The sequence below is a fragment of the Mchenga conophoros genome, linkage group LG15 (assembly GCF_057382185.1).
Source record: "Mchenga conophoros isolate Kocher_MC1m ecotype Shallow Benthic linkage group LG15, M_conophoros_male_GT1.1, whole genome shotgun sequence".
NCBI classification, from domain to species: Eukaryota; Metazoa; Chordata; class Actinopteri; order Cichliformes; family Cichlidae; genus Mchenga; species Mchenga conophoros.
The window spans coordinates 3,682,475-3,700,004 of record NC_140540.1 but is presented as its reverse complement, the minus strand read 5'-3'; the positions used below and the strand labels follow the sequence as shown (position 1 = coordinate 3,700,004).

Here is a 17,530-nt window from a genome sequence, read left to right as displayed (position 1 = left end):
TAGCCAAAATGAATTGGGGGATTCCCATGATGCATTGAGTATTTCTTTTTCAGTCACCTTTCTCACTCACTATGTATTAACAGACCTCTCTGCATTGAATCATACTTGTTATTAATCTCTGTCTCTCTTCCACAGCATGTCTTTATCCTGTCTTCCTTCTCTCACCCCAACCTGTCGCAGCAGATGGCCCCGCCCCTCCCTGAGCCTGGTTCTGTCGGAGGTTTCTTCCTGTTAAAAAGGAGCTTTCCCTTCCCACTGTTGCCAAAGTGCTTGCTCATAGGGGGTCAGATGATTGTTAGGTTTTTCTCTGTATGTCTTATTGTAGGTTCTACCTTACAACATACAGCTCCTTCAGGTGACTGTTGTTGTGACTTGGTGCTGTATAAATAAAATTGAACTGAATTGAATTCACTAATGTATCAACTACTGTATGTGACAAGTATGTTGACACATGTTGCTGGATATTTTGGGGAACTAGGTTAGTTTGATTCTTGGCTTTAATTCAATCCAATTCAATTCAGTTTTATTTATATTGCACCAAATCACAACAGCAGTTGCCTCAAGGTGCTTTATATTGTAAGATATAATTGTAAGCCCTACAACAATACAGAGAAAACAGAGAAAACCCCAACAATCATTTGACCCCCTATGAGCAAACACGACAGTGGGAAGGAAAAACGTCCTTTTAATCGGAAGAAAACTCCAGCAGAACCAGGCTCAGGGAGGGGCAGTCGCCTTAATAAGATGACTGATTTTTCATGTCTTATATTATTTGATATTAACATAGCTTTGATAAGCTTAGCAGAGCCGGAGCCTAAAGAGCTAGACCAAGAGAGAAAGCTAGCATAGCTCTAGCTAATCTACCTTGTAGCACTTCTAAGGCTTTCTAAATTCGGGCTCTAGCTTTGTATTTAGTATGTTTACACACAAAGAGTGTCTTCTCATTTAACTTTTAGCATCAGAACAGTTTCTCCAGATCTTTACAATCCATGAAAGAACTTGTGGAAACAAATTAAAACAAATTCTGGATCATCAGCTGAATTTTCAGCTAATAATGAAGCTTTAGGCTTCCAACACTTATTACTAATTTAAACACTTACAATCAATCCCCTGACCTTTTTGTACAGTTAACACAAATTTTTCTATGTGTCTGAAGTGAAACCGAAATGGACTGAAGTAGAAAAAGAGCCGATCAAGAACGCTAACTAAGATCATTTTAAACGGTCACTGTGTAACTGCGAGTATCCGTGTGTACCTTGGTGCAGGAGGGGGGGTAATTTAGGTGTAGAATGTCTTCCTCATCACTGGAGCTGACCTAAGAACACAACGGTTAATCATCCACTATCGGGCAGGGACAGGCAGAGTGAGAGAACAAGAGAGGAGCCGGGTGAACAGCTGAATGACACTTTGAGGCATTTGCACTTGTTAAAAGGCAAAAGAAAGAAAGAAGAAAAGAGGAGTCGTACATCAGACAGTTGGAACAAAAGGATATGCTCACCCGAGAGTGGACAACAGAAATCTGCATTTGAAGACGCCTCTTGCTGATTAAGGATTTGAGTTTTACTTCAGTTTTGCCTGCTGTGGTTAAACTCCAGCATTGTGTGTCTGTTTGTGTGCATTTGTGTGTTAGCATGTCCGTTCTGTAAGGACTGTCCTGTTTTTGGATTCGATTGTGAGCGCAAGGGGAGGCCACATGGGGCCCGGGCCTTGTCCGGGATGCCAGCTGCTGCGGTGAAGCCTGCTCTGGACATGGTTGCCGAGGGAGGGGGCGTAGGGGAGCGCGGGGTGTCCCAGTGGGAAGCCTCTGGGCTGGGCCGGCAGAGGCTGCCTCTGCCCTCCCTGAAGGTCCCCAGAGAGCTGCTGCGCAGCTTCCCCCACTCCAAACGGGTTGGATCCTACTTGGTGGGGAAAATGATCAACAAGGGCTCATTTGCCAAAGTGATGGAGGGGCTGCATATCAGCACAGGGGAAAAGGTCAGTGCTTTCTCTCCAATTTGACAATTAGAGAGCAGACATGAAGTGACATGTCACTGACTGGTGGGGTGGCACACTGGCAAAGAAAAAGATCACACACATACAAGATTATGATTACATGCTTACAACTAGTGCCTTGTAACTGATAATTATACACTCTTGGGTTTAAAGAACGTAGTAGTCTGTTATTATTCTTGTTATGTGCACAGAACTCAGTCAGATTCATCCATAACTGCTTATTTCATGACTATGAGGGGTTTTACAAGACAACATTTGCTCAGCAGATTTAAGAGGTCTGAAATGCATCTGTTTCTGTGCAATATGTCTGTCGTTGGTTCCTTTAAAAAGTGCAGACTGATGTTAGAATCGGCGCTCTTTCAGATTAACAAAAAACATGAATTTGCATGTTTGTAAGTACTCTGTGTCTTCCACATCTATTTTTGGTGATATGGCAATCCATCTGCACTCACTGTGCAGGCGAGACTGTGCATGTGTTTCATTAATGTGTTTGTGTGTATCCATAAGTGTAACTTTCACCGGTCACCGAGTCGCTGACCCTGGCAATGTACCTGACCTGGTTGCCTTAGCGATGGCCAAACTCATCTGGGGGGTTGTTGTTCCTCTTAACCCAGTTTACCCTCTGCAGGTAGATACTGTGTTAAGGTGAAAACTGTAAACCTGCAAGCATCCACTGCTGGGGGCCTTTGGATTTCTCTGGAAATGTTTTGTTGACCTAAGCCAGAAATGTTACATGTTTATGACACAGAAACTCACGCATGCAGTAAGACACAGATTTGGTAATAAAATGAGCCCTTTTGATCTTAACTGCTATTTAAACCAACGGTGCTACGTGTCCAAGATGCATCATTTTTTAATAAATAAAACATTTACTTTGTTTGTCTTTGCAGACTATTTTGGTTGTTTCGTTTTCAAATTTTCTTTTTAGTTCACTTTCAAAAGTTTTTCTTTTTTATAAAAAGAAAGAGTGCAGGATATTGTTTCACTTAGTTGTGTTTTTTATTTTTGGGGGAGGAGGGTATTATTTTATTTCATTTTAATTTTGATATTCAGTTTTAGTCCATTTTAAATGTGCTTGTTTGCCACGATCGTTATTCTGAGGAAAAATAGTTGTACCGAGCACAAATGCTGTTGTTACCAAATATTTAAATATTTTTTCTCATTTCCAACTTAGTGTTGTTGTTTCACCCTATTAAAGTAGTTTTATATGAGTCACAGTTTACAATAATCCTTATTAATCTTACAATGAGTCTACGTGTAGCTTTCCCTTCATTCTCCCTTTAGGCCAATTCTTTTCTGTTTGGCTGCTTCTTATACTGAACAGCAGGTGGGTGGAGCTGCAGTGCTCACAGCCAGTTCCTGAGATCACCATATTAAGGATATTCTCTCTCTGGCATCATACTAAGTGGCAAAAATCTAAACTCGAGCGTTCAGAGCAGTCCGTATCCTGAGCTTTTGAAGGGTTCATGACTATAGGCCGTTGGCTCAAACCTCTGGATGAGTGGAGAAAATGCAGACACAAAAAGTGACAGACCTACGCACCCTACTTCCTTAAAATAAGCCTCTGAAATTTCAACTTAAGTGTGTTACATGTTGGTCATAATAAATATCAGGTTTTCTTACAGTCACCTGTGAACATTTTAATCTATTTTCTATATAAAGCAAAGTGTCTTTGTGTAAATTTCTGTTGATTTCTGGCAAAAACAACAAAACAAAAGAATGTGCATGTGTGCATGTTTGTTCTCAGGTAGCCATTAAGGTGATAGACAAAAAAAAAGCACGACAGGACTCCTATGTACAGAAGAACATGAAGAGGGAGCCTCGCATTCATCAGATGGTGCGACACCCTCATATTGTAGTTCTGCTGGAGGTAAAGACATGAAAATAAAAAATCACAACAACAACAACAACAAGTACATATTCACCCATCAACCATTAACATCATCAGAAATACACATACATGAATCCAGAGACATATTTCTATCTCAGTGGTAGATGTTGATTGCAGACAGTAATTGAAAGGTTATTTTATATCTGCTGTGAACCACATATGAATAATCCTGTGCGTCAGACTCTGGAGACTGAGAACAGTTACTACATGGTTATGGAGCTCTGTGCTGGAGGAGACCTGATGGACAGGATCTGTGAGAGGAAGAGGCTGGAGGAGCGGGAGGTGCGGCGCTACACCCGACAGATCCTCTCTGCTGTGGAACACCTGCACAAACACGGCATCGTGCACAGGTCGCTACACGCACGCACGCACGCACGCACGCACGCACGCACGCACACACACACACACACACACACACACACACACACACACACACACAGGAGGAGCATGTATGCCTTCGAGGCAGATCTCATCTACAATTTTAGAAGGCTTCTGACTCTGCTCCATGTCTTTATCTAGTCTTCATAGTAAATAGGTGGATTTACTCCATTGCATCGTTCACAGTTCACTCATTTGCATAGAGAAAAGATCAAATGCTTTTTGAACAGTTGTCAAATTGTTATATTACTACAATCGGCTTTAAGTCTCTCATCGAGTAAAACTGATGTCAAAGCAATACAACAGATGTTATTTAGAGCTTCTAAACATGCTGCAAATGGTATCTCTTTATACTAAAATGCAACCGATGATGTAATGATGATGATACTAATGAAAATGATGATGATGATGAACAATCAACAGCTTAGCTGGTGATCAAATAATGAAAAATCTCCTTCTATCTCTCTGACTGTGAACACAGTAGGTCCAGGTCACCTGCTATATAAATATATATGCAAAACATGGAACAGGAACCTCCCTGTGATTAGGAAAATGATTGCACAAAATGTTTTCACATTCTACAACCAGTTACAAGCAGTTGCAACAACAAACTGGTTGCAACCAGTGTTGATCGCACAGCGACTGCACAGGTCACCTGCTGGGAGGCAACCTGTCTCTAAAGAATTGTCTAACTTGGAGTGACTGCAGTCACTCTCAGATAGGTTGGCACAGGTTTGCAAATAACTGTTGCCTAATTTATTAATGCAGACAATTCCCAATATGTTCCCAATAACTTGCCTGTCTGCTCTTTACATTAGGGAACTCAGATCATCTGGTTGCCAGCTGTATTCTACTCTGTGCTCTACTCCCAATAAAAGCAAGGTTGCTGTACATGTACCTCATTTAGCATTTAAATCACAGTCCTGCAGCAACTGTGTATCTACTTGTGGAGGAAATTCTGAACTTCCCTTTCAGATTACTGAGTTTCTGGCTGGAATTTGAATTTCTGTGTAGATGGCAACAGGTTTGCAATGTTCACAGATTTATCACAGATTGGATGTAATCACTCAGTCACCTGATAGCAGACTGATGCTATCTTATGACCGTTTAATCAGTGTCTTGTCACACCGAAGCCACTTTAAGGATGGCAGCTGCCTGCAAGTGGTGTTAAATATTTGTTGATGAGGGAGAGCCAGTCAGAGGAAAGTTGGTTTTAAAGGAGATAAAATGGCCTGTGTCAGGTGGACAGTGAACTGATGGGGCTGTATAAAGACCCATTATAGAATAAATATGGATTATTTTAAACTGTGAATCATGCAAAGCTGCTCTAGTAGAGCCCGCCAATAAAATAAAGGGGGCGGAAATTACTGTAGTAAGTCCACTTTAACATTTTAACTCATACCTGGTTTTGTGCCCGACTCCAACTAAAGCTCAGAATCATAGAAAGAAAAGAAAAGAAAGCTTTTGGGCAACCAGCTGTGAGGCCACAGTGACCCCCAAACCTGATCACTTTTGAGTACATTTAGAATTTAGTGCCAAATTTGAATCTCATATGGCCTTTGACATGTGATCTCCTAAAGCATGTTTGATAGGCGAGTAGAAAATCCTACCAATCGAAAATTACTAAGAAAATATTCTTGTTGAGCCGATTGGTCAAAGATATTTATTTTTAAAAAGGTGGAAAAAAAGAGAGAGAATTAAAAAACGGATCAAAACAAAAAGTTGTTTATATGGTTCAAAGCTTTATGATTCATACACACATCTTGAAAAAGCATGCATATACACGCAGAAAGAAGTTTGCAGGACATTAACAGCCTACAGAGGAGGAAGTGCTGGGCACAGCGCGGTGTGGGAGATGAGAGTTTTATTTTAGTGGTATTTAAGTACGTGTAGGTGTTAGAGACTCAATAGTCTCTCACACACACACTTGCAAAACAGCCGCACACATTATGCACAGCTCTGCGCTTTGGTTTAAGACCTTGGCTCCTCTGAAGGTGGGAATGTGATTACCAGGCAATGACCTCATCATCCTGCGCCGGCGCCATGATTCACACATCATCACAACATCATGGACTTCCTCTCTAATGAAGTCCCTCAACGACGTCGCTCTCAACCCTTCAATGGCACCTCTTTCTGTCACACACACCCACGCGCTCACCTACACGCACGCACTCGCTCACGCGCGCGCGCGCACACACACTGCACCACAATGCCACACAGAGATGATTAAACTGGAAATAAATGGAAATTTTGCACTTAAACGCACCTCCTGCCACCCACGTTCAATAGGTTCACCGCATACATTTTCTCCTTTATGACAATGTCTGCTCTCGCTCTCTCTTGCTCTTTTTTCTCTCTTTCTTCCTCCGCCTCTCTTTGAACTTGTCTCGGGTTGTGTGAGCAGGGTTTTCTGGATTTTTGGTTAGATGAAGGCAGATGAAAGGAGCATGGCGGATTCCCAGGCTGTAGTTTATAGGGGCTCTCTCGCTCCTGACCGCAGATTTTCATTTAGCTTGGTAGTTTTAGTGCATTCAGTGTGGTTGGTGGTGAGGCTGGGGTACTTTCAGGGGAATGAAGCAACTTTTTCAGGTGAACAGAGATATGGTATTTTGGTAAAGAATAAGAGATAAGTCAGAAAAAGGTGACGTGAATTGATTTGAAAATCGAGTGCAGGCTTTTAAGTTTGGGCGATTAGCTTCTTTTCTAAAACATAATCACCAGAGGAGATTATTCTGACAAAAACTCTCTTTTTGAGGATTTTTTCCAAAAGCTTGAGCTCTACCCAAACCCAAATTTAGCGTTTGGGTTATTCCTTTTGCTTCTGTGGGTCCAGTCTGATCCCATCTCATCTGGTCATCTATAAATACACAGAAAAAGCTTAGTGTTGGAGTTCTGAGCAACCACCATGATGTCTGTCAAGTAAATTGCCCCAGAACACTCATCAGCACTGTGTGGAGAAAAATAACTAGAAATTCCTGTAGGATTAAGGACAGAGCCTTATAAAAATGCTACTATGAACCACATTCTTCCTTTGAGACCTAACCGATTTGTCTCTTATTTTCCTTCTCCCCTATTTTCAGAGATTTAAAGATCGAAAACTTCCTTCTGGATGAACACAACAATATAAAGATTGTGGGTATGTTGTAGTTTCGTCACTAACATACTGATTTCAATTATTTACGCTAAACTGTTTTAGCTATCTAAAATTTCTGAAAAGAACTTTGCTGTAAGATGATGATTTCTCCCACAGACTTTGGCCTGAGTAACACCCTGAAGACTGACTCTTTATCTCTGGAGCTCCTCAGCACCCAGTGCGGAAGTCCAGCCTACGCCGCCCCGGAGCTCCTCGCTCACAGGAAGTATGGACCCAAAGTGGATGTGTGGTCTGTGTAAGTGAGAAAGTCTCAGTGTGTCTATCAGAGAAACTCTCTGCTTGGATATTGAACACATTTTTCTATAGTGTTGTAACCGATTATGTAATGATTTTCTCAGTATTTTTCATGTAAATGTGTCGACCGCCTCCTCACATTTTCCCGTTGTGTGTATCTACAGAGGCGTGAGCATGTTTGCAATGCTGACAGGAACTCTGCCCTTCACTGTTGAGCCGTTCAACATCAAACAGCTGCACCAGAAGATGGTCAACGGGGAGATCAGCAGCATCCCCGGTGACATCAGCAAAGGTACCTATCAGAGTGACCGAAACAAAGCTTCTATCATTACCGTATTTAAACAGAATGCAATCATTTGAAAATCTCATAAACCAAAACTTTATTCACAGTAGGACAAAAAAAAATGGGACGGGGTTATGTTTACCGCTGGTTAGCACCCCCTCGTCTTTTAACTACATAAATGTCTGGGAACTGAGGAGAGCTGCTGTTGAACTTTCAGGAGAAGAAAGTCGCCTCATTCATGACTGAAATAGGATTGTAGGCTCTGAGCAGTCCTGGGTCTTCTTTGCCATATTTTAGATTTCATAATGTGCTAAATATTTTCACCTGGATTGCAGACAGGTCAGTTCAGCGCCCGGGCTCTTACTACGAAGCCATGTTGTTGGCATAGATGCAGTATGTAGTTTAGTGTTGTCTGGCTGAAATATGCAAGGTTTTTTTTCGTGAAAACGATGTCATCTGGATGCTCTTAAACCTGCGTATACATCTTTCAGCATTGATCATGCCCAATTCAATTCAATTCAATTCAATTTTATTTATATAGCGCCAAATCACAACAAAAGTCGCCTCAAGGCGCTTCATCCCACAGGCATTGATTGACATCCATATTATCAGAGATCCAGGATTTCAACTGAGTGCTGATTACAAGCTAGATGACTCCTTTACTCATTGCGCTAAGGTGTGCGCTGTCCATGATTTCCAAAAAATAATTTTAAATTTCAACAGGTTTCCACTTTGTCTTTGTCCATTCTAAATCTTTGCATGATAGAGATTTTACCTGCATTTGTGGATGACATGGTGAACTGTGTTAACACACTTGATTTCCGGAAGCGTTGATGAGCCCGTGCATTGATGTCCAAGATAGAATTGTGCCCATCTTTAATGCAGCGCCACCTGAGAAGCCCAAAGATCAGACTTGTCCCTTGCACACAGAGATTCCTCCAGATTTGCTGAATCTTTTGATGATGACATTTACTGCGAATGATGAGGAATTCAAAATCTTCAGTTTCTAGTGAAATTGTTTTGAAACTGTTTCCCAATTTGCAGACACAGTTTTTTGCAGATTGGTGAACCTCTGCCATGATTATTGGGCTTATACTATTAAAAAGCCACTGGGTTAAGTGTAGTACTGAAGTTGAGTCTTGGAGAATGAAGCGAATGAGAATAAGTGAGTAGACTTAGACATACCAAAGAAATGCCAGATTATATTATGAGCTGATGTAGCTGAAAGTGTTTATTCATTCTGAAACCAATATAAAAACAAGTCTACATGATGATACTTATTAAACCTTTATGGAAGTCGTGTTTTTGCCTTTAGACGTGTCGTAGCATAATAAATCGGAGGAAAGAAACGTTTTACAAACTGCTTACCTCTACCACTTGTCTTCTGCCAAGTCCACAGCAGCCTCAGTGTCCTGTTTCTCTCTACTTTATTTTGGTCTCTCTCTTACACATAGTCCCATCATTACGCTCAGTCATGGCGCCATGTCACCGCAAACAAACATAGCTCCTGTTACTGTGGGGAAAACCAGCACAGCTCCGAGGCTCTGAAACTGTGACAAGATCAGATTAGTGGCTGTACCGCTGCCATGGCCGGGCATCTGAGACATTCACATTAACTTTTAGACTTTATTCTGCCTCCTAATGGGGCTGTGTGCTTCTAGAGTTTTTAAATTATGCATGATACCGATTCTTTTTCTCTTCAGCCATGGTAATTCATGAACTTCATGATTTGGTGAAGACTGGCCCGTTTCTTAGCTTACATGCTTGTCTGGCTTGTTTCTGTGATATCCTTTAAATTATATATCTTTGCTTTCTAGGATTTTCTTTCTAGGCTTCTCTACTTTCATCTTAAGTATATTTTTTTCTTTCATCTGTACCAGTTTGCCAGTTTATGTGTTTGTTGTCTGGAGGAATGACGATTCCACAGATTCACTGATTAAAATTCATCAATCGTGTGTCTTCCTTTGATCTGTTACAAACAAATTGAGTTGTCCCTGGCTGAGACAGGCGTCTGGCTCTGAACCAAAAGCGAACTGATAGCAGTAAAGTGAACAGAGCAGTCTTGGCTGATGTGTCTTTGAATGTGGCAGCCATCCCGCTTGAACCCATCTGCTCTTTTACACTGTGAAACGTATCTGGAATCCCCATCTGGACTCAAACTATCATCCATGCTTGGCTGCCACAGAACAGCTCTCTGTCACAGGCTGACAGGCTGAATTGGTTCTCCTGAAGGGAAACCCTGCCTCTCTCCTCGCTGTCTGATACAGTTTCACAAGTCACAAAGAGCGAGCAAATTAAGTCGTCAGTACTCTAAGTATGTATCACTTATAAGGTTGCAACAGCAGTGGAAAAGATGGTTCTCGGCCCTGGGCTCATCTGTGATGAGATGTTTATCAAACAGTAACCACAATCCTGCCTGTGATTAACGACCAGCTGATGCACACTGGCTACACAGGTCCTCTCATTTCTATGTCTAATGCTGCTCTTTTCTCTTGACCACAAAGCAGAAAAAAGGACATTTTAACAGTTATCACCTCCTTCATGAGAATCTACCCATGACCTTCCTTTAACAGCTCTTTTAGTTCAGTTCATTGATCCACTATTGATCTACTGGACATTTTCAGAGTAAGGAGAGTGGATATACTGGACAAATCTATCTATCTGTCTATCTGTCTGTCTGATGCATTAATGGGAAGTTAGAAAATGCTTGTAAATTTCTTCGGCTTTCTGAAAATGGGCAATAAAAATTTAAACTCAACCAAATATAGAAATCGCCTGTTTTAAAAAGATTCATCTTTGCAGGTGCTGTGTCATTTGTGTTGTCTCTCCTGGAGCCCGACCCAGCAAAGAGACCCAGCGTTAGAGCTGCCATGGAGGAGAGATGGATAAATGAGGGCTATTCCAAAAAAGCTCTGCACACTCTCTCTCATAAAAACAGGTACAAACACACCTTAACGCATGTGGTGCACATCCAATTCATCAATATACACAAAAGACAATGGTAATGTGTTTGCAAAAAGTGGAACCCTTCTTGTAACGATTGAAATGATTTATACCGTTATTATACTGTAACATAAGAATGTGCATCTGTTCCATGAGAGAAAAGGAGGACACAAAGCCTCTCCTCAGGGAAAGTTCTGCAGCAAACATTACAGTGTGGGTAAAAGAACCAAGAGGGAAATCACTGCGTGTCTGAGAACAAAATGAACATTTTTGTGGTCTGCAGTGTAACAGCTTTGTGTATTATAGCACAACTAAAAAGCTTTTATCACTTTACGCAGAATGGAAATGCAATCATGTATGGCTCCTGCTGGAAATAATGCGTTTTCCGAAATCCGCAGGAATGATGCCACAGTCTGTGAGCGAGAGCCGTTGCAGCCCTGCTCCAAAAATCCTTCAGCTCCAAGTCTTTCTTTGCCACACAGGCCTGTTAGAGCCACTTCTTCTTCTTCCTTCTATTTCTCATTTGTGAGCCTTTTCCAAAGCTTTCTCTTGTTTTCCAGGTTGTCTTCAGAGGATCTCAACTCGACCGTGCTAGAATACATGACAGAGACACTGGGATATTCCCTCTCTGAAATCATACACGTGGTCACAACCAACCGACCCTCGGCCCTCACGGCCTCCTATCACCTGCTGCTCAGCCGACTCAACAGGAGTCAGAGAGGAGCCAAAGCCAGCAAGGTATTCCCGTTATAACACACAGATATACACACAAAGGCCTGAAAACATGAAACACAAAAAACCATCAGTACAAGTGATATATTCATGGTTTGGCATCAACAATGATTAATTTGTCAGAAGCTAGAGAATAACGACTGGAGTCTTCCCAGCAAGAATACATGGAAAGAGAGGAATAACAGTGAATCCCAGACTCCACAACAGGTAATGCTGAGGTCGCCCATCTCACTACTATTATTACTCTCCCTGACATATTGGTTCAATCAACAGTCAGATAAAGTTTTGATCCATTTTAAGTATAAACTGAATTTGGGCCACTCATGTGTGCTTACAGTACATAATAAAGGAACATATAAGTCAAAAACAGCCCACACAGAAAAACTGACCATGCATCTCATTCATTTGATTCACATAGACTGTATATAACACGGACATTACCAGCTGGTTTTTGGACCCGTACTAAAGTCTAGAATTAAAATTCAAAATTCTAATTCAAATACAAATTTTATTTGTCACATACACAGTCATACACAGTACGATATGCAGTGAAATGCTTACACAACTGCTCGTGGCCTAAAGAAAAAAAGAAAGGCTATCAATAAGATAGGAAATAAATATGAAAATTAAAAAGGGTAAATTTAACTAGGAAGGAATAAAATAAAATATAAAAATTAAAGTTAAAAATGAAATAACTGCACAACACAAATTAGAATGAAGGGTAAATTTAACTGGGAAAGAATAAGATCAAATATATGAATTAAAGTTGAAAATAAAATAACTGTACAACAAAATACACAATACACAGTATAGAAATATATAAGAATGTATGAAGAAATATAAATATATATATACACAATAACAGCAGCTGTACAAGTATTAACTGGAAATGAAGAATATAATGACCAGTGTTGTGCAATCCACATTATTTAGTGTCTTGTGCAGTGCAAATATGCTTAAAGTGATTATCATTAGAGGATCACATGCTAACATATCTGCTAACACCAACAAGCTTATTTAACAAGCTGCTTCTGTAAACCCCACAGACACAAACAGCTGCTAATTATTGCTGCTTAAAACACAAAATGCAGCCTTTCTCTCACCATCTCTTTTGTACAGACTTCTTCAACGATTGGCTCTACATGAACACATCAAGTCGAATTATATATCTGTTACATAATTGCACTAAAAACTCCAGAAACCACACACGCGTACAATCAAAATCAAAAACTGCAGAGTTGAAACCGGGCAGAAAGATAGAGGCAGCAACCACCTGTCAATCAAAGTAGCCATGTCCTAAATAATGCAATGCTTTTTGCATTGGCTTTAATTTTTTTTAGTTTTTAAGGCAACATTGTGGTACAAACTAGTGTCAGGTAGTGTGTTTCAGTATCATACATGTATTGTTGGTTTTATATTCCTCTTTCATCATCCTGACAACCAATCACTGATCAACCTTCAGAATGAACCAACCAATGAAAAAAGCTTGAAGCAGCTGAGCAAGCCTCTGAGGAACCAACAGGCAAGTGAATTTAAGAGCAGCAGAAAGAGGACTGAGAACCTGCACAGAGAGGGTGACGAGAATCGGTCACCTTCTCCTTCTCTACCCCAGCTTCCTCACTCTGCCTCTCCGTCCTTACCCCCTCATCTCCCCTCTCCTTCCCCTGCACCTCTGTCTGCAGAGGAGAGGGCTACTGATGAGGAGACCTTAGATGCCAGAGAGACACTGTTTGCAGAAGGTGAGGAGGGCATTAAATACAAATGCTGCATGCAGTGACAGTATAATACAATGTCAACTATACTATACTTTTATCTCGTTGTATTTTAGTAACTGTTTTTGGAGACCGGGAACTCGTCCACCTTTCTCCTCCTAAAAACTCCACATCTCAACTCTGTGACTCCGCCCCTTGCCAAGTTCCCTTACCTGCAGAGCCAATCAGAGATACTAGCACGTCAAGACCAGTCCGAAATACGCACCTGCTCAGGACTACTCAGTCAGATGGTGCTGCAGACCCCGTGTCAGACTGCTTCAAAGGCACCCGACGCCAGGAAGATTCTAATCACCTGAGCATCAATGAGCGACTGGAGAAGCTGCAGACGTTTTATTCATCCGAGAAGAACGGCACGTCTCCCAGGACGCTCCTGGACACTGACACGTGCACCACACACTCCTCAGACAGAGGCCACTTGGGTTCTGTTGAGGCGTCACAGACATCGCCCTCTTCCCCCCTCCCACTCCTCAACAACGTGGCGCTTAAAGACGGGCGGGGAAGGAAGATGACATGGGCAGGGCTGACCCGACCCGGGCCCCCGAGACTCCTCGTGAATGGGTCTAAACCTCCTGCTCTCCCCTCACAAAGACAACATACTCTGGTCTTCAAGAACCTCAGGCAGGAGAGGGGAAGGAGGAAAGAGCTGTCTGCAGCACGAGGAGAGAGAGTAGCAGGAGGGATAAATGGAGCCAAGAGGAACTCAATTCAGTTGCGCTCGTCTCTCCAGCGTCGCGTGGCAGACCTGAACCTTCCACTGCTTTCTGCAGGCCTGCAGGGGAAACCTGACAGGAAGAGTCAGCTACACAGCATGGACTACTGACACAAAGATGACAGGATCTGATAGTATTTCAGGGACAGTAACTAAAGAAGTATTCAGTAAATACTGGTGTCAACAGAAATAATAGCGAGAAACAGTTATTTGGAACAGATTTAAATGGCAGCTACAGAAAAGTACAATCCTAACGATATTACTTTCTCACTCTGCTGTTCTCTTCATGCCTTTTCTCACCAGCAGGGTCAGTGCTGCAGTGCCAAAGCTTTCAACTCTTAACAATAAGTCATACAACTCCAGTGTCCATCAACAAGACTTTGGCTGAGCACCTATCAAGCATGTTGTTCTTGAATTTCGACGTGCTGATCTCCACTGACACAAAGTCAAAGGCAGAATTTAAAATGATGATTTTTTTGCTTTGTTTGTATTCACTCTTCTGAAATAGATTTTTGTACTGACAGTGAAAGTAAAAGCAATCCTTGATACTGGTTAATGTTTTTATGTGCTTTCTTTTTCAAAGTTATTGTTGCCATAAGAAAAGAAAAAAACAGTCACACAAAGAATACAAATATTTTTATTTATTTATTTTGTGGTCTGTGTCAGATGTACACTAAACCATTATCATGGTTAAAAGAAGTGATAATATGAAAACATGATGATCATAACAAGAAATATATTATAAATCTAATTTAGGAAATAATCTATCCCTCAGATTCATCTTTAACTCTTCTTACTCCATCTTCTTCCGATTATCCGGCCCCAGGTCGTGCTTTTTTTGGACCAATGTCTCACTTGGTGAGAGGAATAAAAAATGTTTGTGAGCACAAACAAATATCAGTTTGTGACTATTTGATTGACGAATATCTTGCCAATCAAATAGTCAAGCTTGACAAGGGTAGTAGAAAAAAGCACAGGGGTAATACATTGTATATGCAAGTATATGTCTATTATTTTAATAAATTGCTAGTTGGTTCTTAGGCAACATTATAACATCATAACACATCATGCAAGTTTTGCGGTCATAAATTAGACGTTATTGCCATGAAATTAAATGCTATTATAAGGTGCTGTAAGTGCATAATGACTACACAATTTAGTGTATTGTGATATTATCATGTTGCAACATAATGACATCATAATATCTGATCTAGATAAGAACCTTCAGGGGCCTACTGACGCAAAGATGAGAAGACTTGGAAGTGCACCTGTGCGCCATTTTCGGTTGTTCAACTCCTGTATAGTAGGAGTTCACAGACAAACAGAAAGTTTCTGTATTATGGTAAAATTATAGGCACTAAGCACCCATATGATTTACGCCCTGACTAGTATCGGGCTGACAGATGCTAAAGGTTACTGTGCTTTAAAATCATAAAATTTAAGCTCTTACATGACACAAAGTTGTTGTTCTGAATGCACCTTCATATACAGAGCTATCATTAGGGCTGTATCGTCACTGATTTCTAGAATCAATTAGACTCTGATTCACAAGGTTCTGATTTGATCCACGAGTCGATTCAATTTGAATCAGAGAAATTTTGCCTCAGACAGTCAGAAGCATTATAATTCTGATCATTTATCAGTACATATCCATATTTTTATATCTATAAAAAGAAAGCTGACACTTGCGAGACTTTATCAGAGGTGTGAGCATCACAGCAGATGCCTGTGAAGGAGATGAAGGAGATTTTCCCGGCCTGGCTTTTTATAGCAGATAACCTTCAAAATATTCTGCAGTAGAACAAAAACGGAAGAAAACCATGAACCAACATATAAACATTACCTGATGCTGCTGAAGTGAAGCAGAGCAACGTTACAAAGGTTTGATTAGAAACACAGCTAAGCATTTTTCAATTTTGCATCATTTTAAAAAGTTAAAATTTCTTTAGTATTGAACAGCAGACATGAGACTTTCTTCAGGGAAGTCAGTTAAATTTAAGCAAGCAATAATGCAGAAAACAGATTTTTAGATGGGAAACTGTTCTTGAAGTACACTGAAGGGTGCAGGAAGTGTGATTTTATCATGGTGGAAGCAAAACACCAAAAGTCAGAGGGACTTCGTGACGATGTTTATGTGAAGCGAAATCTGAAGCGCAGTTTGGATCGTCTTTGGCTGCTGGTTCAATCAGTTTTGGTTGGAGAGTGATAAAACCTGCAGCTTCAGACTCGAGCACAAAAAAGTCGTAAACACAAAGCGCGAACCCGCCGACGCATCAGAATCAGTGAGCTGTCGGCCCCGACGGCGTGTCCGTGTACCTGCCGTCGGGTGAGAAAGCGTCGGGTCCGCGCTTTGTGTTTACGTCTGATTACGTCTGACACCCGATTTAGCTGTTTAGTGGTTGTCGAAATTTAGTGAGGTTTAACCTGAGATTCTCGTGTTTCGGGCAAAATAAATGTATATTTAAAAAGTCAGCAATGTTTTCTCCCCAAATCTCTGGCTTGTGCCACCCCAAGTCTAGGATCTGCGGATCATTAATATTCAGGACAAAGATGTAGAAGAATCTGGTTGCTGCTTGGTGGCTCTCAATAATTCAGGGACCGTCATCTGATACTTTTGTTTGCGAGTGTGTGTATTGGTGAGGTGGATGTTCTGTGTGTGCCCACTATGGACAGATTGAACCCACTGAGCTGGATACATTTCGAACTCCAGTTACCTCTCTGGCTACTTAACAGTGATATGAACCAGTAAGCTCTGATACTGTTATCAGACATGAGCACACATTCAAGCTGTACAATAGTAGAGTAACAGTAAAGCTGCCAAGTAAAGTAAGCCTATGTAAATAAAGGTGCATAACATTGAAAACAAAATATGTTATTTCAGTATAACTCTATAATGAAACTATATTAGCTCTTTGGATTAAATTAACATAAAAAGATCCATAATGCTTGTTTTGGATGCTGGAAATGTTGGTGTGAGTAAACAAGCACTGGTAACCCTCACCCGTTTAGAAATGACTTCAGTCACACTGATTCTGAATAAACCATGCGCACAACAATTTGGATGAACGTGGTATGGAAATTCAATTAAAAATGCATGCTGCACCTACAGATGTATCCATAGCTACTGGAACGTTGCATTTGCATGCATGCCACAGGAAATGTCATGTGATGAGCATCATGCCATTAACAAAGGCTTTCAAAGGTGTTAGAGAACATAGAGTTCAAGCTCTACTGGCTTCATGCAGGAAAAGTTAGACTTTCCACAACCAGTGGTATAAAAGGGTCCATTTAGGTCAGAATGACATCCGAGGGTCAACGTGAAGCTCTGTGAGGTCTTTTGCACTAACTACACACACTTTCTGAAAGTGGAATGGGAAATAGTAAAAGATCAGGATTATACATGCTTTATGGACAGCTGTAATATAAGGTCTCTGAGACATTT

At 41.0% G+C, this 17,530-nt stretch overlaps 1 protein-coding gene across 1 annotated transcript; it reads left to right on the top strand.

The window, feature by feature from the left end:
- The first annotated feature begins 1,657 nt into the window (after positions 1-1,657).
- Positions 1,658-14,580, top strand: LOC146557515 (hormonally up-regulated neu tumor-associated kinase). The gene is made up of 11 exons (XM_085246962.1): positions 1,658-1,974; positions 3,740-3,862; positions 4,064-4,233; positions 7,342-7,397; positions 7,512-7,650; positions 7,814-7,941; positions 10,735-10,870; positions 11,436-11,613; positions 11,731-11,814; positions 13,070-13,346; positions 13,436-14,580. The coding sequence occupies exons 1-11, from the start codon at positions 1,717-1,719 to the stop codon at positions 14,197-14,199; spliced, it is 2,313 nt and encodes a 770-aa protein (XP_085103088.1). The 5' UTR covers positions 1,658-1,716; the 3' UTR covers positions 14,200-14,580.
- Positions 14,581-17,530: the final 2,950 nt, after the last annotated feature.